The sequence below is a fragment of the Esox lucius genome, chromosome 13, assembly GCF_011004845.1.
Source record: "Esox lucius isolate fEsoLuc1 chromosome 13, fEsoLuc1.pri, whole genome shotgun sequence".
Taxonomy (NCBI): domain Eukaryota; kingdom Metazoa; phylum Chordata; class Actinopteri; order Esociformes; family Esocidae; genus Esox; species Esox lucius.
In genome coordinates, this window is record NC_047581.1 from 14,203,938 (window position 1) to 14,229,672 (window position 25,735).

Below are 25,735 nucleotides of genomic sequence, written 5' to 3' on the forward strand. Positions count from 1 at the left end.
CAACATTTACCTGAACTTTGTGAAATAAATTCATATTTACCTGCACTTCATGAGATAAATGCTTGTTTATTAAGCCACAAAAACAAGGAAGTGAAAATAATTGTCAAGATAGGGATATATAAAGGAAACTGAGTGGGTTTGGACTTTCTTGATCCATGGATAACATGAAATTAATGGGGACCGTGTGTGTGTGTGTGTGTTTCTTGATTATTATGGAGGTCTTATTTAAGTACATGAACAACATTATGAAGTTGTCAAGCCGGGTTCGTTCTGTCCCATCACGTGAGGATGGTGTCGTCAATCTCTTCATTAGAGTCCGGAAGGCTGGATATCTTCTTCAGGGAGCGGCGGTGACAGTCAGAAAGCAGATCATTGCTAGCAGAGTCAAGGATGGCACTAACGCTCTGAAAGAACATTATAACATCACCAGTTAAACAACTTCACAACTTAAATTGATTGGGCCAGGTATGATCTTATTTGTAATAAGTTTGTAATTTAGACAGCATTAAATAGTTAAGGTTTATCATTGACCTGCATGGTCTCCTCTCCCTGGCGTAGTCGCAGCAGGCTGATGATGGTGTGTTCGCTCTGGGCTCTCACGCTCGTGTTTTTGTCCTTGGTATTGTCCAGTAGGCTCTTCACCAGAGGCTTGATGAGTGTGGGTTCCAGGGAGGGTGTGGTCTCCTCCTTAAACACCCACCACAGAACCCGCTCTGACACCAACCGGATGTCACTGGACTGGTTCTGAAGACACTAGAGGGAAAACAGTACAGGATAAGTTAATGATAAATCCTCAGAGGGGCACAGTCATTGGATTCAAGCACAACTTTTTAAATCCTTCATAGTTATTATAGTTCTTCATTTAAATCAACGCCACCAGTACGGCCATAAATGACACCAGAACTAGAAGACTGTATGCGGACTGTCAGGCAGGATGCTTGAAAGAGACCTTGATACCACAAATATGTTTGACACTACAACCATATTTGCACAAATTCCAGTGCATTTCATTTGCAAAGGGACTACATTACTGTTAAACTAATGTATAACATGTAGAAAAGCCATTTAAAAGTTAAAATCAGCAAACCTGTCTGGAAGTATGCTTGTACCAATGAAGCTATTTAATATAATTTACATTTGAAACTATAACTGTTTAAAAATGTGCCTAAAATGTCAATGGACTTAAATGCGAAGTGCTCTTGAATGTGCTCTTGAACCATGGGTATTTCCCTGGTGATGCTCTGCTAGGCATGTACTGCAGAAATCATTTCCTGCAGGTTTCAGAGCCTGTTTGCCTTCACCCAGGTCTTTAGCATGTGAAAGGCATGTTCAATTGTATTCAGAAGTTCTTGACCTCAACAAACCCTGAAAAATCACTTGTTGGCAGTGTTAGGGGTCACAGTGTTAGGGGTCGATGTATCTCATTTTCTGCTGCATGAGGAACAGTTTTCACAGAGGCAGTAGTATGGCTTGGGATCGATCTTTGGATTCTAGACAGCTCCATATTTTCTCTACACATTCCAGTTTCCATCAGTCTGGTATAGTTTAACATTTCATCTGTCCATTAGACTTCATTCCAACGGGAGACTATGTACAAGACACACGTGTTCATCCGATATGGATGAAAATACCAAATTAAAGACGAGTCTGCACACAAACTACTTAGTCACAGTATCATTTAAAATCCAAAGTGCTGAAAAAAAGTGTTACTGTCGAAGTATATTTGTAGTCATACAGTAGATTGTCTACCACTAGCAGCATCACTACACCAAGTCACCTACTTAGTATGTGTAAATGTACTTAGCAAAGTAAATGCTAGAATTGTCTACTATTACAGCTTAAAACACAGCTCTAAAATGGTACTGGTTTAAGAATAAAAAAAAAAACTACTGTAATAAGGTTATGTGGTTGATTTTGAGGGCACTCGGGGGGAAAAAGGAAACCTAGTTATCTTTAACAGGATTTTAACAACATTTGCTTGAGAATTACAAAATGTTTAATTTAGTATTAACTAGAACTTCCAAAAATCAAAGACTTCCTGTATTTCTTCCAAATGTGACAGTAGACTTGACATAACCAGATGAGTAGAAGGCTATAAACATGGGAAAGACCAACAGTGTCTCCGTAAGATGTTGGTCCACACGTACCACCTTAACTGCTTCAATGCACCTTGGCATAGATTCTATGAATCCATGGAACTCTACTGGAGGGATGGAACACCATTCTTCCCAAATATATTCCCTCATTTGGTGTTCTGATGATGGTGGTGAAAATGAAAGCCATCTTCAAATGGATTTAAATCTGGAGATTCACTTGGCTGGTCAAAAAACTCCTTGTTTCAATGGTAGTGTTTTTGGGGTCACTGTCTTGCCATATGATGTGCAGAGCACTGAGTCCAGTAATTTGGTTGTACTTCAACAAACAAGAGGTTTCTGGTAACTTCAGAATTATTTCTGCTGCTATCATTACATAAAGACATCACTACAGAATTTATCAGGTTAATCCACTTTAGCCTTTGCGTTATCTGTCCACAAAACCTTTTGCAGAACTCTCCAGGCTCTTTAGGTACTTTTAGTAAATTGTAACCTGGCTGTCATGTTTTTGAGGCCAACTAGTTTTCACCTTGCAGTCTAGCTCTGTAGTTCCACTGGAGAAGTCTTCTGTGGATGGTAGTGGCTGTCACATCCACGCCTACCTAACATTGTTCCTGATCTCCCAGGCTATTTTCGGTCAAGCCTAAGGTTTTACCTCAAATTTCTCAGCCTCATAGTGTCGTCAATTTGGTCTTCATGTTGACAGACACTAAGAGCGGAAGCCTAGCATCAAGACTGCTCTCTTACACCAGCACAAATTATGAGATGGACACAGACACCTAGAATTGGACAATAATTGTCAAGGAAATTGATATGTTTTGGGTTTATGATGCAACAGTCCAAAAGCGCTTTCCATAGTTACCCCAGTAATGTTAGATTTGTGATGTGGGTCACAGGGCCAGTATTAACAGCACACTCAGCCCAGGCTTTGTCAGCCCGTGAACTTCTTGGAATGTTTAAGTGTCCCAAAACAACCAACAAAACTATCACATACCAAATCATACCATAGAATTATCGAGAATTCATAATGATGTCCAGCTTTTCTTGTAATCAGGATTAATCAGAAACCACAATTGTTCCTCAGTCTTAGAAAGACTAGCTAGCTAACGAGCTCTCAAAAAACTGCTTTGAAAAGACCACCTTCAAAAGTGGGAACAGGGCTCCTGTCAGACTGCAGTCTTTACAAAGCCAGAGAAAATTAGCCAAACTGGCTACCTTGCCATTTAAGTGATTGCGCAATCACCAAAACACAAAGGCCTCAAATAGCTACCAACCATGACTCCAATTTAGTTCCTCTTAGTGATGCAAGTCTTTGATTTACACAAACCACACCATAGATACACATACTAGCATGTGTCAAAATTAAATCCATCAGGTTGGATCTATTGGATATGACATGGTGGGCTCAGTTATCAGCCGTCACATTTAGCTCAGCTCACTATGAACAGCTTTTAGATTTGACACAGGCATCAACAAATCAAAATGAAAACCTCTGATGAACCGTATTTATTAATAATTCTGATTTGGAACACAGTACATTTAACTATACCTCAAGAACAATGAAAATAGGGGTGTGAACATCTTAACCAGGGATGTTAAATTTAATCAGTGAGACACAGCCATGAGAAACAATAGGAAGGGGCGTCTGAGAGGTATGAAAGAAACCAGTGTGTTCTTCACACATTAACCTCAGTTTCAACTGTACTGACGGCCGACGTGTGTATGGCGTGTTGGCGAGTGGTTTGCTGTACGTCAGCTATGAGAACAGAGGCCCAGGGTGAGGTGGCATAAGGCAGGTAAAAATGGTGTCCCCGAAGATGCAAATTTTCTTACCCATATAAATTATTTATTATATACATGCAAAACTAACTCTATTCAGAATATTACCTGAACAACAAGCCTGTCAATATGGTGCTGACAAAAATAATGTTTATTTTTGTCTACACAATTTTAAAGCCATCTTTCATTGATTAGCCAGCTATATCCTAACAACTCACCACAAGGAGGCTCTTGCAGGAATTTAATCTATGGGTTTTGTGATTATGACAAGCTACACAAGCCACTAGTGTGAAAAACATTCACAGTATTCAGTAGGAAATTATTTCTATTACATAATTTAGAATAGAAACCTAATATTCCCCAAATGAATTGTATTGCATTTTAGCTTTTATTTTAACAAATGTATTTACAGTGTTACATAACAGTTGAGGGCACAACAAGTGCTTCTAAAGTAGCTCAAATTCATTTAGACCCAATGCTGCCCTCTTGAGAATCGAACCCTAGTCGCCCGCGTGAAAGGCATTGTTGATAACCACTATGCCATCAAAATGCACACATGCAAGGCTTTAGTATTGCCTCTTCGCATCATATTATTTAATTTCATCATATTATAAGTATGAATATTTTGTTAGACACCATTAACTAGCATTAAACTGAGTAACGTTTCTTATTATGTTTACCTCCACCACAAATAGTATCTATGAACTGTATGAGTTTTGCCACTGGCCGTTTTAAAAGCTTATTAGCAAGTAATATGTTGCTAGGCACCATTATATTGTGTTAAACTGAGCAACGTTTCTTACTAAGTTAACCTCCACCACAAATAGCATCTATGAACTGTATGAGTTTTGCCACTGGCCGTTTTAAAAGCTTATTAGCAAGTAATATGTTGCTAGGCACCATTATATTGTGTTAAACTGAGCAACGTTTCTTACTAAGTTAACCTCCACCACAAATAGCATCTATGAACTTTATGGCTTTTGCCACTGTCCGTTTTAACACCTTATTAGCCATTCGTGAATGACATGGATACAATAACTACTGTATCAATATAGGTGACAATAATGGACATTTTCGTCAAGTAAAAATACAAGAGAATCGTGTAGCCAGCAAGGTTTATGTTTATCCTGAACAGCTAATTAGCTATTTGGGAATGACGTAGATACAGTATCTATCAACATAGGTGACGATAACTAGTGATCGCCATTCAAGGCTTCATTCGCATTATTTTAGCAGCAGGATATTATGCTGGCAGAGCTCAGATTTACTTTATCACAATAAAACCCATAATTGAAATGTATAAGGCAAAATAGTTAATCTAGTCTGAAAAAGAACAGACAAGAATAACATTGGAACAGACATCAAACATAAAATGTACAGACTAGATTGTTAACTATATTAACTTATATAGTTCAATGAAAAATAATCTGAGTTAGCACTGCTAGCATAATATCCTGCTGCTACAAGAACGGTAATGGAGCCTCGAATGGCCATCACTAATGATAACTGACCTTTTTGTCAAGTGAAAAGACGAGAGAATCGTTAAGCCAGCAAAGTGTGTCAATCCTGAACAAATCCTAATATCCACCAGAACCGTTTTATTTTAGGCTTCCTATTACATAGCTATGTAAAGTTGTAGCCAGCGAAGTTTTTTCTGTCCTGAACCTCAGGCATAATGCGCTTTGACTGTTACAGGAGGCGAATGCGGGACATGTTGTTCCAGAACCCTTGTCTCTAACCACTACGCTGTTTAATAAGGGGTAGTCAGTCAGTCACTCAGTCCATAACAGACATTCGCTCTTTCTAGCCGGCTCCGCTTATGCGGTCCGGCAAAAACACACCAAAGTTGGTTACTATAACAAATAGCCTTATGTTAATTCAAAACCAAATGATTATTACTACAAACTTGAATACTGCTGTCACTACCACTACTATCTCACATCCAAAAATCAATCACACCAAAGTTACTCCAGAAAATATAAATTTCTAGTTACCTAACAATAACGTCCATACTCATTCACAAGTTATATTTTCAGTGCTCAAAAGAAATCTTCAATTTGTAAATGGTATAAAAAGGCGTAAAGGAGCACCTTAGAAAGTACCCTGCCTCACCTTGACAAACTGTGTGATGATCCGCTGCGGACATCCACTTCCTCCCTTGGTTCTGAGCTGATGCCTCATTAGGTAGCCCATGGCTCGGATTCCACTAGTGGCTATGGGGATCTGGGTGGGAGATAAGATAGGTTAGTGTTTATCCAGAAAGTGGGAATAAGGAGTTTAAAAAGCCAATCCTTCTAGAGTACGGCTGAATGGAATGAGTAAACTCCGGGGAGGGTTACAGCCTTAGATGGGAACCAATGTTGTTGATTCGTACCCTGTCTGCAGTGGCACTGGCCAGGATGGCCTCCACTACAGTTGAACTGTACTCCTCCCCACACAGACTTTCAGGGGCAGACTTGACTGCAATGGCCAAAGCCATACTGCGACCGTGCCTCACCATCCAGTCCACACCGGAGATGTCAGCTATAAGAGAAGGGACCTCGTTACTACATCACACATATTTCCATGTAAAATGTTAGTCTCCTTACTAGAGTAAAGTTTGGGTTCTGCTAGAATGCATGTAGTATTAGCATGCTAGCTAATACTGAAGAGTAGTGATTGCGTTAACCAGGAAACTGGACATACAAGATATTAAAATATTATCCAGATCTCAGGGGAGGTACATAAAGGGCTTAATTGTTTTAAGCCCTTTCCTTTTCCTGATTGAGAAATCATGTTTCATTTTTGAAAAGTGGATGCTTGTGGTACAGGGTGGCATGTGGTCTAAGATCTTACCCAGGATGTGCTGAAGCAACACACTTCTCAACTCCTCTTCAGACAGAAAGGCACACAGCTCTCCTACGCAACCAGCTGAGGACATGCGCGTAGCATCCTACACACGCACAGACAAAGACTTCAGATGGGGACGCCGTGAAACCACTTCCTGCTAGACTAGCGGAAGCCAAGTAGGAAGTCTGATCTGATGTGAAACTTAACAAGGCACCTGAAAGATCCTGTCACATGGATCCCAACATTTGCCAGATTCAGTACTTAAACCTGAAGACACACTAAGCCAGCGGGATCAACTGGAATTGTTCTGTCCTCAATTCTAATCATTACCACTAATAGAGAACCTGAGATGGAAGATCAGTTGTCAGACTAACACATCTGCTGCATTCATACATGCTCAAGTCAATGTAGCAGCTCATAGAAATACCTCATCATGACCCAGCATGCTCAGCAATGTGGTAGTGATGTTCTTCCTTATGGCCGGGTCAACCTTTGACCCTGCTCCCTGTATTACGAAACGTAAGGCTTGCAGCATGGTCTCTCTGAAACAAGAGAGCAGAACACTAGGCTCAGAGAGGGATGATTCAGTCAGAATGACTCTGTTTGGTTTTGTCAGTGTGAAAGACTTCTGGGTTTCCTACCTGACTCCGGAGTCCTCCGCTGTGCGGATAGCAGAGAGCTGCTCTGTAAACAGGGGATCCACCTTGCTGTGGATGGACACCAGTTGGCCCAGGGCCTCAGCCGCCCTCAGCCTGACTGCCCGGCTGGAGTCCTGCAGAGCCTTCAGGAAGGTGGTCTGGAGCTGTGGCAGGAAAGGCTTCAGGGCTATGCCCACCTGGAGAGAGGGCAGAGACGGGCAGGACCAGTTCAAATCACATTAAAAAGCATTTCCACAGGAAGGGACATTTGTTCTTCATTTCATTCAGTAACTTCATTAGTCCGACACCCTTTCAGCAGACACTGACCTTCGCCAGCAGCAGGGTGAGTGTCTCCAGCAGAGCCGTCTTCACGGTCCAGGCGAAGCGGTCCCCGAGGATACGGATGAGCGGTCCGGTGATGTTGACCACGGAGGGTCGTAGAGCCTCGGCGGAGGTCAGCTTAATGACTCCTCCCAGGGCTTTGGCCGCCTCCTCCTTCTGTTCCGGGCTGCCCGTCAACACCCCCTCCCTCAGCACTGGCAGAATGCAGGTCACCCCCTGGAGAAGAGAAATAACATCCATCAAAAGCCGTCCGCCATCCGCCCCCCGTCGGGGGCACAGCATAGGGTGATCAGGATTAGACACTCACCTTTTTGGGGAGACAGAACCCAGGCAGATGCTGACCCTTGACCTCTGAAGCCACTGACCGGATGTCTTTGTGTAAGTCGTCAATCATTGCCAGTTGACTGCCAGCGTCCAGTTTCTACACAAATTAAACAACAGTTTAACTCGGCACGGATACAAACCATGTTGCTTAACTAGTCTACCCATTTGCCTTTAGTGACCTAGCTGAATCAGTTCTGTGTCCAGTACCATAACACCTGCAGAATAAACCCTGACAATCTCCTTCCCTAACCCTTGCCTTGGTGATGGAGTTGATGGCGTCCCAGCTCTGCACCAGGACCTCGGGGTTGGAGTCGTTGAGCAGGCGGATGAGACCCGACAGGAGGCTGCGCGTGTGGGCACTGTAGTCCAGGCGGGTACGGGAGAAGTACCCGTTGAGGATGGTGGCGGCCGCCTGCCTGAGACCAGCGTCCGGTGACCTGGTGGCCTCCAGGAGGTCCTCGATGATGATACGCTGACCCACGTCGTCTTCCACGGAGAGGATCACAGCCTGGCAGCTGGCGAGCTCCTAGAGAGGTCAGGGGTTATACGATCATCACCAAGTGACACCTGGCGCTCTGTAAGAACTACGCTCATCGTTATCCATTGGAGACGAGTGCACAGACACCACTGCCTTGACTGCAATATAAACCGTCAACACGGACAATAAACCATCCTCTTGTAATCCTGAATAACGTACCTGTTGTCCCTCCTCTGTTCCAAGCTTGTCCTTGAGAGAGGAGTACAGGGCGGGCAGGATGACCCCTAGGTGTCGGGTCAGAGCATCTCCAGCCACGGCAGACAGGAAGGCCAGCACACGCGTGTTCACAGGAGGAGCAGTCAGCTGAAAGGAGGACAGCACTCACATTAAAATCACACTGTACGCTGAGCATCGGCATGGTACAGAAATCTAACGGTTGGTGGTCTGTTTAATGCCGGGATAGGTTACCTTGGGAACCAGGTAGGGCAGCACCGAGCGACTCTTCACCGCCATCACCTGTTTCAGACCGTCCAAAGCAAACTCGGCAGTCTCCTCGTCATCCTACATGGACAAACATTCATCAGACTTATTGGCAGACATGCTAGTTTGAAAAAGCATGAGGTGTCCAGGGGGCGTGAAGGGTGGTTTAGGAAGCCCTGCTATACAGAAGGATCACAATAGTGTTTATGTGTGTGAGGGTTCGCCTGTAGCTTCCTGTCTCACCAGCTGTTTGAGCAGGGCAGGCAGGATGTCGTCCAGCGCCTGGTGGCCGATGGTGGCATGGAGCTGCTCGAAGGTTTTAGCTGCGGCTTCTCGTACCTCTTCCAGGGGGTCACAGAGTGCCTTCCGCACCGTGGGGACCAGGGACTCCGAGAATATCAGCACCTGGTTACATAGACAAAGTCACATCACCTAGCAACAACCCAGATCTACCCGCTGCTGTGGATACGTCCTGTGGCTCTCAGGTGAACTGAGGGAGGACAGAGTGAGCAGGCCCAGTCTGAGGAGGTACTGACCGCGTCCCGGCTGGTGGACTTCATGATCTCACTCAGGCCGATGCACACGCCCTGCCTCTCATCACTCTTGTCTGAGCGCAGACCCTCCTCCAGGATGGGGATGATCTCCGGGAGGATCTTCTCTCCCAGTTTACGGACCAGGTCTCCAAGGGTCCTGGCAGCGATCTGGGAGCACAGGGGGAGGTCACGCTCCGAAGACACTCAGTTTCAGACAAAATGTGAAACACGAGACGAGAGGAAGTCCCATGTGCTAATTCCCCGGTAGTTACCGTTCTCTTGTCGGGGCAGTCGGAGGCCAGGAAGCCCAGCAGCAGACTGAAGAGGGTGGGCAGGATCTCCCGGAGGGTGCGTGGCGTGTTGGACACCACGATCTTCCACACGTGCAGGGAGGCCTGGCGCACCACCAGCTGGGTGTCAGAGCGGCCCATGTATAGGCCAGACAGGACGCGGTTACGCCTCTCTCCGCCCAGGGCCCCGATGATAGCCTGGGGAGAGAAGGATGAGAGCTCAGCCCAACGCCACTTTCTTTACGTCCCTTAGGCCATGCACCTCCACATAAACCACCGTCTCCACAGGAAAATCTGATATAGTTGTGTAAATACTTTGTTGGACTGCGCCGTGCCAAAGTTGTCGTCCTCGGAGGCGGTCTCGGTGGTCATCTTGCCGGAGACTCCGGAGATGTGGAAGAGCAGGTCTCCCAGCAGCTGCACAGAGCTGAACCTGTGGACCAGAGAGGACAGGGGGCTCAGTCATGTTATCGTCACGGCCAACAGACTGCATGACACCCAAACGGGGTAAGACGGATGACGGGTGGAGGTCCGACCTGATCCTCCAAAGGTCGTCAAACAGGCCCTGTTCCAGCTCGGGCAGCAGCAGGGCGATGGCGGTCTCGGCGTACATGCTGATGATGCGCTGGCCCGCTCGCAGAGCGGTGTCTCTCACATACTCGTTCTCATCGGCCAGAGCCTGAGGTGAAGAGCGGAGTGAGTGGCGCTCACAACAGAGAGGAGGAGATCAGGGGTGAACGGAGGGCGCCCCCTACCTTGAGAATGCAGGGGATGATGGGGCCGACATAGGGGGTGAACCGATCCCCGAAGGTGAGGGGCAGGTAGATGAACATCATGATGTAGCCGTCGCGGACGTGGGAGGCGATGTCCACCTTGCTGGCGGTTTGCACCACGTCCGGCATCAGCTTGTCCAGCTTCTCCACCCCCAGGCCGGCCATCACCTCAGCCAGGCCTTGTGCAGCACCGGAGCGGTCCACGGAGCTCTGCTCGGACGCCAGGGTCTCCATGAGCCAGGGTAGGAGGTCGTCGAAGCAGGACTCGCCCATGCCCTTCACCATGGCGCCCAGGGCCTTGGCCGACACCGTACGCACCTGGGAGAGGAAGAGGAGGAGCACCGTCAGGGAACCAAAACGCATCAACCGGGTGTTTGCTGAGCTTTTAGGAGCAGGCTCATACCTCAGGCACGGGGTCCAGCAAAGAGGCTTTGAGTCCAGGAATAACACTGGGCAGGTATGGAGACAAGTCCTGCAACACACACACACGTCGACCGTTAGGAACACGTTACAGAAGGGACGATTGTTCCGAGATCATCCAACAGTGACGTGTTGTACGCCTCAACCTCGGCACCGCGGGCTACCTTCTGGTCAGTGAGCGAATACATGTTGCCGATGATCTGAGCGGCCATCTTGCGGGTGTCAGTGGAGCGGTCCTGGAAGGCCCTCTGGACGATGGGCATGATGAGGGCCAAGGAGGGAGCGTCGATGAAGTGGACGAACTTGGTGTCCAACAGGGTCTGCAGGCAGTTCTGGGTCTTCCGGGAGGGTTCAGTGAGGGCATCCAGCAGGATGGGGGTGATGGCTGAGGGGTACGGGAACACTTGTTAACTATCCGAAAACCCCCATGGGTATTAACCGTGCAGCCGTACGTGATTATTCTGACGTAACCAGATGTTCTACGTTCTAAATGTCAAAGCGGGGCCCCTCACCCAGGATCTCAGGGTTGCGGATGACAGAGCCGATCTGTCGTAAGGCCTGCTGGCCGGCATTCTGCACTTTGACATGGGAGTCGGTCAGCACCTCGGTCAGCTTGGGCACGATGCTGGGCAGGCAGGAGGACAGCTGCTTAGGGGCACAGTAGGCCATGGCACCCAGGAGCTCCACAGAACCTGGAAGAGATGGGATGGGGGAGAGGCAGAGAACAATTGGGAGCAGTGCAAAGGAAGGGATTTGATTAGTCTCTGGGGACTTCTGAATGCCTTCATCTGGGATAACATAGGACGGCTCCCTGAAAAGGCACATGATGCAGTGTGTGGGCCCTCACCCGCTTTGGTCCTCCAGGACTCCTCCTCCAGAGCCACCAGCAGGGAGGGCAGCACCAGCTTCACCCCGTGGGCACTCAGGTTCCTCATCACCGCCTTGGCACAGTCATCTGCCGCCTGGGACGCGGCACGGAGAGAGGTCAGGGCAGGCACAGGAAGTGAACGGGACAACTCTTAGGTGGAAATGTGGCGCTGGGTGAGAAGTGCGTAAGAAAGTGGAAGTGTGATGGGAAGCGGGAGTCCTGACCGACCTCTCTGACATACTGGTTCCCGTCCCCGAAGCAGAGGAGGAGGTGAGGAAGCACATGGACCACGTAGGGCTCAAACAGCTTCCCCAGCATGTTACACAGCATCTCAAAGGCAAACAAAGCCCCTGGAAAAGACAAGACAGTCAGAAAAACACAAACTAAACCATCGCCGAAACCAAGCAAACAGCGATGAGGTGCTGACCCTCTCTGCGTCTGAAGTTCTTCTTGTCCTGGATGGCGTCGGTCAACGTGCTCATGATGTCCTGCTGCTTCAGGGCCAGGATGCCCAGGCCTTTGACCAGGCCGGCCAGGCCGTAGGCAGCACCCTTCCTCTCGGCATACTTGTCACTCTCCAGGAGGAGCTGGAGGAGCTTCCTCGCCATTCCCCCAGCATCCTCCTTTATGGCAGGGACCAAGGGGGGTAGACAGCTGGCGACGGACTCCTGGACCTGGGAGAGGGAGGAACGACACCGATAGGGCCACGTTTAGCACCTGCTGAGGCCCACCTGTCAGAGTGAAAGGTCACTGCCTATGTTAAAGAAGCCTGGATGAAAAGTATGGAGAACAATCACAGGGTTCCAGTACCTGCTGTGAGGGGGTGGAGAGAGCTGTGATGAGCTTGGCCACGATGGGTTTGACCTTAGGGTCACTCTTGTCCAGATGTTTAGCCAGAGATCCCATTAGGATGACCACACTCTGGCGGACCGAGTCGTAGCTGGCGTCCTGGGGGGCGTCCTTTAGAAACTCCTCAAACACCGGGAGCAGGGAGCTCACGTTTTCCTAGAACACAACAGACGATGTGGTGCTTAAAGGCCACAAAAACGGTAGGAGTCCATTGAGAAAGAAGCCATAGCACGGGGTGACAGGAGCTCAGCGTGTTAGCATGGAGGAGACAGACAGTGGGGGTACCTTTCCATGTGTGTTGAGGGCAGAGAGGGCAGCATCCAGCATGCAGCGCCGCACCTCAGGGTGACGGTCATTCAGGGCGTCAGGAACAAAGAACAGGAAGAGAGGGGTGACCTGGGGCTCATCCAGATACTGAGACAGCTTGTTCAGAGCCAGGGCGATGCCACACCTGAAGACACCCACACAAAACCATCATCGTTATTACCTTCAGTTTACAGTGGAACGAGCATGTTACTGTGTGTAGAGGCGGAGTGGGGTGTTACCTGGCTTCCCATTGGTCAGGTGCTTGTTCCGAGATGACACGCCCTAAAGCATCCAGGACAGGAGGGGGTCTCTGTGGAAACCGTTTCACATCAGGTCATTGCGGGTCTTGTAAGGATTAACAATCAGATGAACTAATAAACTCATTTAAATGAATGGAGTTGGACTCTCATGTCAAAGGGTCTGAAAATGGGTCTTCAAATCAGTTTTATTTCCAGTTGGCACAAATTTCTATAAACGTGTTTTGGTTTTGTTATAATGGGGTAGTGAGTAGATTGCTAGCAGGAAAAAAATTCTATAATAGTAATTATAGTCCAAAACACAAAATGTGGGGTCTGAATATTTTCTGAAGGCAATGTAACTGGTCATGTTCATGTAGCCCATTAGCCCATACAGCTGTTAGAAGGATGGTTGCCATAATGGAGAACAGTGAATTAGTAAAGCACCATGTGTGCATACATTTACCAATTCTTTCACCATTTGGCTACAACTAGCTGTTCGAGGTACCAATTTTCCTACCAGTGCAAATATAATAAGATAAATGAGAACCTCAATCTCAACTAAAAGAATGAATAGTTTTTCATTCAAATGATCGTGACTGGAAGCCTGTTGGTAACCCAAGGCAGGAGGGACACAGATGACTCACGTAGAGTTTCTCATGGTAGAGCTCATTGAGCTGGCCCAGGACGGTAGGGGCCTGGTCCCGGTACTGATTGATTGCGCTGGACAAGGCCTCCGCCCCGGCAGAACGCACAGCCTCCTCATGGTGGGTCACATCCCCAATGAGCAGACAGCACAGCTCAGGAACCAGCTCCAGGCACAGAGCATCCCACAGCCTGGGGGAAGGGAAGAGGGTTGAGTCAGCAGCCGAGCGACGGGACCCGAGGGAACGTTACGCAACGGGTCAGGGAGAGGGGCCCACTCACCTCTTAGCCAGGGTCCTGCCCTCCTCCTCCACGTCAAACCTGGACACCCACAGCCGACGGAGGACACTCAGGCCACTGGGATCGGTGCTTTCTGTAGGCAGAGCCATTTCCATCTCCAACAGTCCCTGGACGGAGAGAGACATGCAGACACACAGAGAGGAGGTTAACACACATCCAACGGTTCAGCGCAAGGCACAGACCACTAACACGCCTGCCCGTCTCACCCGGAGAGCAGCGTCTCTGACAGAGAAGCAGGGGGAGAGCAGAGCCTCCAGCAGGACGTCGATCTCATTCTGATCCGCCAGAGCACAGCCCTTCTCTCCTCCCGCGCTGGCACACACTGCCGTCAGACACTGGGAGGCCAGCACCTGGAGAACACACACACACACACACACACACACACACACACACACAGGTATGTATGGCTATAAAATACAAATTGCATGCTCCCTTTCCCTAAAATCTTAAACCTAAAGCTTGCCCAAACCCTAATGTAACCCTAAACCTTACCTCAATAAAGTAAAATATATGCCTAAACTTTACCTAGATGTAATGCCTAACCTTAACCAACAAGGACTGGACCTTAAAGAAACCCCAATTCTCAAACTCCAAAATGAATTGTAAGTTTGACCCTAAACCCTGAGCCAGATATAGACTTACCTCATGGGGACTGGCAAAAGGTCCCCATGAGTCAAATGATTCTGGCTTTACTATACTCATGGGAACATTTGGACCCCTTGAGTATAGTTAGAACTAAAAAACATGCAAGCACGCACACAGTACATTTGAGTGACAACTTGACTGGTTAGGGCTAGTGTGTAAATGCAGTGGAAGAAAAGGTGTGTGTACCTGTAGTCTGGGTGAAGCAGTGGCGATGACTCTGGTCAGGAGTAGAAGAATACTGTGACGAGGTAACAGCTCAGGACCATTCTTAAATACAAGACACACAGGAGCAGGGAAAGGCATATGATGGCCGACCATAAAAAAACGACAAGAACATAAATAACAGATGAAATGTCCCGTATCTCTGAAAGATGATCAACTCTTACCTCATCGATGAGTACATCTGTGGTGTCGACCTCGGCACGGAGTTGAGCGTGCACATTGATGACCTGCAGTGCACGGACCATCATGTTCTCAGTGTCGTCAGTGCTGTCGGAGGAGTTCCTGAGGATGATGTTGAGCAGGGGGAAACAGAAGGAGAAGGCTGGGGCGGAGAGGGGAGCCATGTCTGAAACAGGACGACAGCATCAACAGGAATTACATCAACAATGCCCATGTCCTGGATGGAGGCAGTGTGAAACAAACGATACACAGGAAAAATATTTACTAGATGACGTAGTGGAATCAAATCATAGGAATTTGCCAACCTGTTTAACAAAAATTTACTATACTGAAATGTTATATTCTAAAACGTATATTTTTGGGACAAGAATATGGGTATGATAATGGGCTTGAGCTTTTGGCAGACTTTTTAGGAGCACAAGGACCCAGGAGATTTCTTTTAAATTTAAATCTAGCATGTGTATTAATGCGTGGGTTTCGTGGACCTGGATGATGCATTGTCTAGGACAAAATAAAAAAGTTCAATAGAAAACTCTATAGAGCTTGTTTTTATAGTCCTAGACTAGGCTTAATGTTTCTGAAGCCGGTCCATTGTGTTTTATTATCTGTGGTAAAAACTTTAACTGTAAGTGGTTATGACAATGTAGCTTGTTGTATTACATTAAAATATATATATATTCCTATAGAAATGTTATACCAACTAGTAAAGCAGGTCCAATAACTGAAACAAACAAAAAAAATATAATAAAAAGACTAAATAACCTTGAGGGTTGTCAGTATTTAGTTAGATGTTTTCCACCAATATTGCATTGGGTGTGTCTCACCCCCAGTCCTGGCCTCTCTCTGTGTGGGACAGTGTTTGTGTGTCTCACCCCCAGTCCTGGCCTCTCTCTGTGTGGGACAGTGTGTGTGTCTCACCCCCAGTCCTGGCCTCTCTCTGTGTGGGACAGTGTGTGTGTCTCACCCCCAGTCCTGGCCTCTCTCTGTGTGGGACAGTGTGTGTGTCTCACCCCCAGTCCTGGCCTCTCTCTGTGTGGGACAGTGTGTGTCTCACCCCCAGTCCTGGCCTCTCTCTGTGTGGGACAGTGTGTGTGTCTCACCCCCAGTCCTGGCCTCTCTCTGTGTGGGACAGTGTGTGTGTGTCTCACCCCCAGTCCTGGCCTCTCTGTGTGGGACAGTGTTTGTGTGTCTCACCCCCAGTCCTGGCCTCTCTCTGTGTGGGACAGTGTGTGTGTGTCTCACCCCCAGTCCTGGCCTCTCTGTGTGGGACAGTGTTTGTGTGTCTCACCCCCAGTCCTGGCCTCTCTCTGTGTGTAGGACAGTGTGTGTGGGAGACAGTGTTTGTGTATGTCACCCCCGGTCCTGGCCTCTCTCTGTGTGTAGGACAGTGTGTGTGGGACAGTGTTTGTGTGTCTCACCCCCAGTCCTGGCCTCTCTCTGTGTGTAGGACAGTGTGTGTGGGAGACAGTGTTTGTGTATGTCACCCCCGGTCCTGGCCTCTCTCTGTGTGTAGGACAGTGTGTGTGGGACAGTGTTTGTGTGTCTCACCCCCAGTCCTGGCCTCTCTGTGTGGGACAGTGTGCATGTGGAGCAGCCCTACAGTCCGCTGGGTGGCTGTGTCCAGATCCTCCTGTCCCCAGGCCGGGTCCAAATTACACTCAGGTTTCATCAGGCGTAGTGTGACCTGGCCCACCAGCACAGCTGTGGAGAGGACAATGAACACACCAGGAGGTAGTGAGACAAACATTCATTCCATATTACCCAACACTCCCATACACACATCAGAGAACACTGGACAGACACTGTAACCCCACAGTTTCATTTTAACTATGCAGATTCAATCATGTTAATTTCACTGACACCGTCCCATCAGACACGTGATGCTGAATGGACAGAGGAGGGACGTGTGACTACGCTCCTCAAACTGTACATCCGTCTCTGCTTTGGATGTACATTTCTGCTAAACATTTTCGGTACCGAGGTAACGCAGCTCTGTGGGCATCAGGCAGGTCCCTATGGCCAGGAAGGTCTGATGCACGCGTGGGGCGGCCAGCGGGGAGTGGAGGAGGGGTAGGAGGGCCTGCAGGACTCCTGGGAGGTGCCAAGAGATGTGGGGAGGCTTCTGAATCAACAGAGCATCCAGGAGACCCACCGCGCTCTGCAGCTCCATGTCCAACTGCGAACCGAAATCACACAAGAGTCAAGACCCAAACAACACAAACATCCTCCCACCCCCGAAGCCTAGAGGTCAATCTCCCTGCCGCACCCCTTGGAGTCTCTTTCGGATGGACGACTCCTTCTCCAGCTGGGCTTGCATCATCTCCTTCTGTTTGCTGGTGAGCTGCACCTCGTCTTTGATGCCTTTCTTCCTCTTTATCTCCTAAAACAGACAAGGTCCCAGGTCATTTGAGGACAGCTCTAGGCAGGCCCGGCCCTTGTAGTTTAATGCACCTCCCACACCTCCACGCAGGCCCAGAACGTAGCGTTATCAATGGCCATCCACCTGGTAGGACCTATGGACAGTCGTAGAGGCGGACATACAGACAGTGCCATGTTCAGCCCGCAGGCTACGGAAAAGACCATCATCTTCTTACCACAGGTTGTACTGCTTTTATGTTACATTTGATTGACAGAAAATGGGAAATGAACTGTGGGGCCCCAGTTTGAAAAGATGGGCACTGCTAATCATGGGGTGGTGTTGGCGCCCAGCTTAATAGCCAATATAACAGTGGACGAGATAGCAAGTCTGACCTCCTGCAGCTCCAGTTCAATGATCTGTTCCTTATAGGAGTAGGCCTTGTTCTCCCTCTTCATGTTGGCCTTCTTAGTGCTCTCCTGCTGGGCACTGCACAAGACAAGGGAGGAAGTAATATGTTGAAACAATCCCTCAAATTCAAATCCAGCAAAGACAATACAAGGATCTCCTCACTTTCCTGTCCAATAAACCAGAAAAAGGCCCTGTACAAAATGAAAGCAACACAAAAATCCTTGTAACCAGTCTTTGAAATACTGAGAAGTGCCCTGGCTGTCTCCAGTGTCAGACCAGTGGTTATACACAGCGTGTTAGTGTCCTACCTCTGGATGATGCTCTTGTCATACAGTTCTCCCTCAGGGGTGAGCATGATGGCATACTCCTGTCTGGTGACCTGCAGGAGCGCCGAGTTGGACAGCGACTGCGTCACATTCCCCATCACCCGGGGCAACAGCTTGACGGGCGAGAGGCCGGATAAGGCCCCAACCGCATTCCTTACAGCCTGGATAAAACAAGAGGACCGGAAATCAGTCAACCAATGAGGGAACTGGAAAAGCCGGTCTATAGGTTTGTCTCATCCAATCACAGGGAGTGGGGCGTAGACATTGGCTGGGTGTGTGGGTATGCATTTGCTTTGTAATCTGTCCCTCTGATAAGGATGTGTATGTATAAATATTGACGCAACCTCATTGTCAGCGTTGGCCTCCAGCAGCCGTGGTAGAATGTCATTCAGGTTTTTGTCAATGAACTCGTTGGCATTAATGTTCATGCTGGACAGCAGCTGAGGCCAGATACCAGGTCGAGCTTCAACTGCATCAGAGGAGAGGAGTGTGAGGAGAACATGTCAGTCCTACAGTAGTAGTGACTTTACACCCCTGACAGAGATAGACCACATTTTACTATATCAATCCCATTATGGCCTCTGAGAGAGCATGGACAGGGTGCCTCCATATTGAAGCAGTACATTCTTCTATTTTCCTGGAGTCGGTACTGAAACAGTGTGTCACTCGGGGAAACAATGGCTGATACCAACAGACCTATGGAGGGATGGTGAGACACGATGATCATCTCCATGGCCATCTTGTCCGCCTCGGTTGGGTCGTTCCACTGGGCGGCCACGGAGCACACCACATTCAGCGCCTCCAACAGGATACGAGGAGGAGTGTAGGCCTTGCCCGCCTCAGACAACTCCCCTGACTCTGCCAGCAGCACCTCCTGAGGCAGCACCTGGGGAGGCAGTTCAGCATAAGACAGAGATACAATAGCCGTTCATATCACACCGAAAACACCTGACCAGTTGTCTTGCCTCAAAACCAACTAAACACACAGCATACCTTATGTTTGTTGATGACCACTCTGAGTTCTCCCAGAAGGCCGTGGGCCAAGCTGGAGCCACCCAGGGAGGAGAGCAGCTTCCTCACAGTCTGCTGTGCCCGCTTCCGCACACGCCAGCTACGAGACAGCAGCACCGCCACAGTGGCGCGGTGGTACATCCTACCAGGAGAGTCAATACTTAACAGGACTGCTGCAGATGGAAATGGCTTCGGAAAACATGCATAATCAAAGTCAAAGAGACTGAGTAAAACCATCAGCTCACTGTGATTTTCCATTGGTGAGTCTGTGGGATTGATCGAGGAAAAGTCTCTCGCACAGCTGTATCACTGTACACAGGGCTGGAGTAGAAGACAACATTTACCACTAAACATCATCCCATGTCTTCACACTCAACGGTCTGTACTGTAGCTTTCTTATTCCTCACCTTCCTCACTGGCCTGACAGAGGAACTTCTCTGTAGTGAATAAGGGTTTCTTCTCATCCAGGATCAGGGTCCAGAACCCAGCATATTTGGCCTCTGCAGTAAACACACCTTCCTAGTTTAGTCTCCATACCCAGAACATTGCCCCTTAATGGTACCAAACATCCAGGCCTTCGTTAACCCTGTAATGGGTCACGATCCTGTATTCCCTCACCTGTCTGGTTCTGCAGCAGAGACAGCCGACTCAGAAGGACAGCGGCAGCCACAGCCTCTGACAGTAGGGAGAGCTGGGAGTTCTGGGTGGCTGCCTTCTCCACCGTCTGGAGGAGGAGAGGCACGAGGTCAGATGCCTGGCCCAGAGTGTCACCTGGAAAGGCAAGAGGGGACTATGACACTCCCGAATTAAGCCCGACGGACTCGAAGCACGTAGGAGAAGGGAATAATACATGAGGTTTTGCTGACCCGACCGACCTTTGAACGCCCCTAGCATGGCCTGCAGGTAGGCGTGACGGACAGCGGAGGTGGAGGCCTTGAGGGTGAAGGCCTTCTTCAACCAGTCCAGCAGGGCCTTGGGGACCTCCACGGTCAGCCGGCCAGTCCACTGAGACAGCACGGACACAGCGTGGACCAGGGTCCCCTCGTGCACTGTCGGACACAAACAGACATGAACGCAAGGGACAGGGCGCTTGAACGCCAGGGACAGGACGGACGGGCACTGGCCATTACCTTCCTGTTGGAGATAAGGAATGAAGAGCACTGCCACGGCGGAGCTGAGAGTTTGGCTGGAGGTGCCCGACGCGGCGTGGTGGCTGCAGCTGCCGATACCTGGCCGGAACCAGACAAAAAAAGCGTGGTTAAATGACAGCTGTCGCCGAGGCGACGCGCTGAGTTACTGACGGAGGGAGGCCAGACGTTACCCGACAGCACGGTGATCTTCTGGGCGACCACAGTCAGCTTCCCCTCGGACCCTGCAAAAACACGGCTCGGTTAGTGGTGTTACGCCAGCGTGGCCGCTGAAGCGTTTTCCCGGCGGCGTGTTGTGTGCGTGCGCTCCTTGCCTCCCAGGATGCTGAAGAGGTGCGTGACAACGTCTTGCACAGCGCTGGGGTCGCTACACTGCTGCACCAGGTTCTGCATGGCCTGCACGGCCTGTTCCATCAGCTGGGGGTTGTTGGCCTTCAGCTGGCCTGAAACAGGCAGCACGGGCAATCAGGCACACACTCCCACACCCACAGGCTTTAATGTCCAGATAAACGTCCACACTTACTGGCAATGCCTTTCCCGATGTCCATGGCGTACTGACTGAGGTCTAGAGTCACCGAGGCCAGCAGGCATGAGACGGCTGAAAGAGAAAGGAACGGACATCAGGAGTAAGACGGGACGGGGAAACCGGGGACGGTTTAGGGTTACGAGGGGAGCTAGGGTTCCTCACTCTGCAGGGCGTTCTCTGGGCTGCGAAGCATGGCCTTCTGCACGGCCGGGAGGACCAGGTCCCTGAACTCAGAGTGGGAGACGTGGCGCAGCAGGGAGCCACTCTTTTCCTGCAGAGGACATGGAAGCCATTACGAACTGTCGGCACGGATGCCGGAAATATATCTGACTACATGGTGTGACCACGGTGGTCATGACCCCAGTATTTGGTTCTGTCAGGGTGGGTCCGGTCCGGCTCCACTCACCAGGATGTGTTGGTGTGGTCTGGTCTTGCTCATGAGGACCGTCTTTACATAAAGGTCTAACAGGGCACTCTGAAACACAAAAAACATGGTTACACTATCCTTATTACTTACAAATGCTCAATAGACCGCATATTAAGTAGATTTCCCCTTTGACGGTCAGTCATTTGACCATGGCTTACTATATAAACAGGCATACAGGCATTCAGTTAATGTTGGACTCAGCATAATAATATACAGAAAGGCGTATGATTGGTGGTTTCATGGCCGTCCACCGGGGCTTCTCACAGACAGAATGGTGAGAGAAAGAAAAACAGCCCGCCAAGAGTCAGCCCGCCAAGAGTCAGCCCGCCAAGAGTCAGCCCGCCAAGAGTCAGCCCGCCAAGAGTCAGCCCGCCAAGAGTCAGCCCGCCAAGAGTCAGCCCGCCAAGAGTCAGCCCGCCAAGAGTCAGCCCGCCAAGAGTCAGCCCGCCAAGAGTCAGCCCGCCAAGAGTCAGCCCGCCAAGAGTCAGCCCGCCAAGAGTCAGCCCGCCAAGAGTCAGCCCGCCAAGAGTCAGCCCGCCAAGAGTCAGCCCGCCAAGAGTCAGCCCGCCAAGAGTCAGTCACAGGAACAAGACAGTGAGTTCTATGGACTTAAAGGCCCAGCCCAATTCCCAGTCCCCAGACCTCAACCAAACAGAGAATGTTTGGAAAAAGATGGAAAGGGGAGTTCCCAGACTCCATCTCCCACTGTCCTATGTGGTGCCATTGTGTTAACATCCACGTGGAGCATTTGACGCCTGGCCAGGAACTAGATGTGTACCTAATAAACTGGCTACTGAGTGGAGATGGAAATATACAAACATAAAAAAAAGCTTTCTTCTACATTAATTCAAATAAAACCAGACTCACCTTGTGTTTCTCTACAGTGGCTATATCTTTGTGAGTTGTGCAGAAGTCCAGACATACTGCCAGAAGAACCAATGAGCTTGAGTTCTGCTCCAGACTTAACAGGGTGCTTATGTATTGATCGGCAAGGCCAGGGTTCTGGAAAAAACAGAACAGACAAAATGAAGATCCAATAGAGCAGGGTTCGGCCTCCACATTACATTTTAGGTGGGGCCTGGAAAATCATTTGAATATAGAAAATGACTTTAATTTCACACAATCACATAATGACCAATATTACAGTGGATACAGTGAAATGCGCAAATATTCCAACAGTCTTCAATTACAATGCCAACCCTCAACTCCCCTCACCTCCTTCCACAAGTGGCTCAGGTTCTTCAGGGTTGACTTCAAAGCTGTTGCTTGTGCCCCACCCACCACCTCTGCCAACAACAAACTCTGAACCTCCACCTGTCACACAAAGAGAAGCATGGATGGGTGGATGCAGAAAAGTCCCTCGTGAAACAAATCAAATGTCGGCAACAAATGCCAAAAGCAAGGCCTCTAAGCAGCGTCAGCTTCCGCGTTCCATTACCATTTTCTTCCAGACAGGGCCCTCTCTTTTCTCTGGAGTGGAGAACACAGAGCGAACCAGCAGGCAGGTCCAGGACAGCCCGCTGAAGGCAGCCGAGCCAGTGCTCTTACTGACATCCCCAGAACAAACAGCAAATACACAGAGGGAAAAAGAAATTCAGCAAATCTGACCAATGTAGCACTGTGAGCTAATATAGGATAGCACACATAGCATTTAGCCACTTCAAACTCCCAGCGAATACGACTACAACACTAAACATAATGAAAAACAGCCTAGTTATGCCTCTGAGTCAGTGGTCTTGAAACAGCTTAGCTGCCCTGTAAGCTCAGACAACAGTCCTACAACAACAATGTAGCTCTTGAGTGCACAAAACATGTGGGTTACCGTGTTGTGGGAGGTGATTGGTCGGTTTATTTAGCTGATTAAATCATTGCTTATCGCTCCAGGATTTTTATAGATTTCTTATTGGCTAAAGGCTACATTGGTAGAAGTGCTACACCAGAGAGTGTCAGAGAACGAAATGTCACTACATACAACACCCAACTGACTGGTTCCCACCAAGTCCTCGTATGTAAACCCCTCCTCTACAGGAGCCCACTCAACAGCTGCTACTCCAATAGGAACCTGTGGTAGTTCTCATACTGGTCACTCCTAAATCCAACACTTCCTTAAGCCATCTTTCTTCTCAGTTCTCACTCACTTCTTCAAACACAAACTAACCTAGCTGCTATTTGAGCCATGAACCAGCTGAAAATAATCTGTATTGGTCCCCCCCATTAATTAATTTGTATTGGTTTTCACATCCTCTTGCAATTACACTAAACTGACTTTAAGGGTTAATTGATGGTCAAATTAAAATAAATGAATAGGATCCCACATCATATCTGGGCGCCCCGTTCTTGCTGATGATAATAAATGAAGAGAATCCCACGTCCTACCTGGGTGCCCCATTCTTGCTGATGACGCCACAGTTGAGAAGGCAGTGGAGGAGGCTGGTTGCTAGGATGTCGGGTTGAGACTTGGCCAGGAGGCTAATGACGGAGAGGAGGGCTCGCCTAGATGCAGCATCCCTAGAGAAAACATTTAAATGTATTAGTTAACACACAGAATAAAAAAATAGTAGTCATCTAGCTGACAATCTTAACTAGAGCAACCTACAAGTTGTGTGTTCACTTTAAAGAAGTGGGAACACCACAAATCCCAGGAAATATTAGGTACATTTTCCTCAATGAAATAGCTATCAGCAAAGACAGTGTTGGAAGAAAAATATATATGACGCGGCAAAAACCTTTTCAGAGCTCCAGAACACCAGTAGGCTAACTGGGGGCACATACCTGTATCTGTGTGGAGTAAGACAGAAGAGCTTACACAGCCCTTTGATGGCCGGCTCCGGTAGCTCTATAAAGAACAACAGACACACATCATTGTCAACCACTAACACCAGGGAGAGAGCAGAAAATAAACCCATCATGCCAAATGAATGGGGGTCTGTCAGTCCATCCGTCCATAATTTAATTGGGCGGTGGTGGAATTATGAGGGAATGTCAAAAATCTGTAAATATACAATTTCTTCAATCCAACCGCAATTAATTGTAGAATAAAGTGTACTTTTACAGTACAACTCTATGTCTAGAATGCAGGTTAGGACGTCCATCTACTCACCTTTGCCACTGATACACACCTCCAACTCCCCAAGGATCTCCCGGCGCTCTCTTACACTGGCTGTGGTCACTTTCACAGCAAATCTCTTCAGTGCGTCTGAAACCTGGTACAATACACACAGAATATGTAAAGACAACAGTGTGACAATGTGTGTCACTGGGATAGTAAAAATGAATTGAATTTAAACTAGTAAAAAAAGTTTAAATAAATGGATCAAGATTAAGATACCGTACGGCAGAAACTGATCAGACCATTTTATTTGGAAAACTTCTGACTGACAAAATGTTATTCTGACATTTGACAAATCTTATCAGTCAGTTCACACAACTACATGGCAAACAAAATCATACAAAGACTGGTTGTTGCCAACTTCATGAAAAGTTGCATGTGTTGTTCGTTCGCTAACTGCGAAATTAGCCAAACTGGCTAAAAACTGCTGACCCACAACAGCTGGCATTTCGATTTGTCTCAATCAACATATTTGGTCTAACAGGTAGGGAACGTGAATAATAGCAAGAACAGTTAGCTAGCCACGTATAACTAGTTGCCTAAGTAGCTAGCTAGTTACTATCTTTACGCCACCTATACAGCTATGTTAACCAGTACGTGCACTCTGCCTGCAGTTCAAGCCAGCTGCCATAGGTAAGTTAGCTAGCTAGCTACGCCAGCTGGATAGAATGTTAAAAATTATTGGAAACTGGAAAAGTAGAGTAAGACAACCTCTAAATGCATTATTCCATATCACGTCTTCGTTACCATCAGTATTTGTTTAACACATTCCCGACAAGGATTCAGCACCATTTTAAACATCAGCGAAACAAACCTGCGTGTCTGCTGCCATCTTGCCGGTCATGAACTAGGAAGAACTTGTATTTGCCATTTCCGGTTCATGACACGGCTGTTCCCCACGTGGAATACAGGGATGAACTACAGACATTCCGGGCAGGTTTCGCAGACACAGAAGCTTAGTCTAGGACTACAAAAAAAAACTAAATGGAGTTTTCTGTTGAACTAGGCTTTATTCGAAACCGGCCCTGGATATTTTGAAACTGTAGCATCTTTGCAGAGCTGCAATCATAACCTCTACAGATCCACTCGAATTTTAGGGGTTCTTTTTCAATGACAGTTGGTTTGGAGCAGGGGAGGCCAAATATTTTGAATTGGGAGCCACATCAGGGTTTTGTAATTAAATAGGGGGCC

At 48.2% G+C, this 25,735-nt stretch overlaps 1 protein-coding gene across 2 annotated transcripts; it reads right to left on the bottom strand.

Annotated features, from left to right (window-relative positions):
* Positions 1-195: 195 nt before the first annotated feature.
* Positions 196-25,488, bottom strand: gcn1 (GCN1 activator of EIF2AK4). Of its 2 annotated transcripts, none has more exons than XM_010876307.4 (57): positions 25,359-25,488; positions 24,536-24,638; positions 24,208-24,271; positions 23,812-23,943; positions 22,874-22,982; positions 22,651-22,749; positions 22,303-22,437; positions 21,415-21,483; positions 21,171-21,279; positions 21,006-21,080; positions 20,797-20,925; positions 20,656-20,706; positions 20,465-20,563; positions 20,210-20,383; positions 19,953-20,105; positions 19,742-19,834; positions 19,580-19,655; positions 19,317-19,476; positions 19,020-19,209; positions 18,668-18,792; positions 18,306-18,484; positions 17,982-18,075; positions 17,497-17,610; positions 17,208-17,406; positions 16,779-16,931; positions 15,215-15,396; positions 15,015-15,095; positions 14,390-14,533; positions 14,166-14,290; positions 13,886-14,075; positions 13,242-13,312; positions 12,982-13,147; positions 12,658-12,852; positions 12,275-12,521; positions 12,076-12,197; positions 11,827-11,941; positions 11,492-11,671; positions 11,144-11,364; positions 10,963-11,031; positions 10,542-10,877; positions 10,323-10,465; positions 10,102-10,219; positions 9,769-9,984; positions 9,500-9,664; positions 9,207-9,368; positions 8,952-9,044; positions 8,703-8,846; positions 8,262-8,531; positions 7,989-8,102; positions 7,667-7,897; positions 7,343-7,536; positions 7,129-7,243; positions 6,708-6,804; positions 6,247-6,395; positions 5,985-6,095; positions 532-753; positions 196-404 (listed from the first exon to the last, which is right to left on the bottom strand). In XM_010876307.4, exons 1-57 carry the CDS (start codon positions 25,386-25,388, stop codon positions 279-281), a joined length of 8,028 nt encoding a protein of 2,675 aa, XP_010874609.2. In that variant the 5' UTR covers positions 25,389-25,488; the 3' UTR covers positions 196-278. The 2 variants fall into 2 exon arrangements, with proteins under 2 accessions (XP_010874609.2, XP_010874610.2); XM_010876308.5 differs by lacking the exon at positions 25,359-25,488 and adding an exon at positions 25,256-25,343.
* Between the last annotated feature and the right edge of the window lie 247 nt (positions 25,489-25,735).

What these genes read in the sequence shown, in the direction of transcription:
- gcn1 (XM_010876307.4), bottom strand. Translation starts at nt 25,388, where the DNA reads ATGACCGGCAAGATGGCAGCAGACACGCAG. An exon ending in CATGCTAGGGGCGTTCAAAG is followed by an intron (nt 20,106 to 20,209) that starts GTCGGTCGGGTC and finishes TTGCCTTTCCAG; the next exon opens with GTGACACTCTGGGCCAGGCA. An exon ending in GACGACCTTTGGAGGATCAG is followed by an intron (nt 10,220 to 10,322) that starts GTCGGACCTCCA and finishes TCTGGTCCACAG; the next exon opens with GTTCAGCTCTGTGCAGCTGC.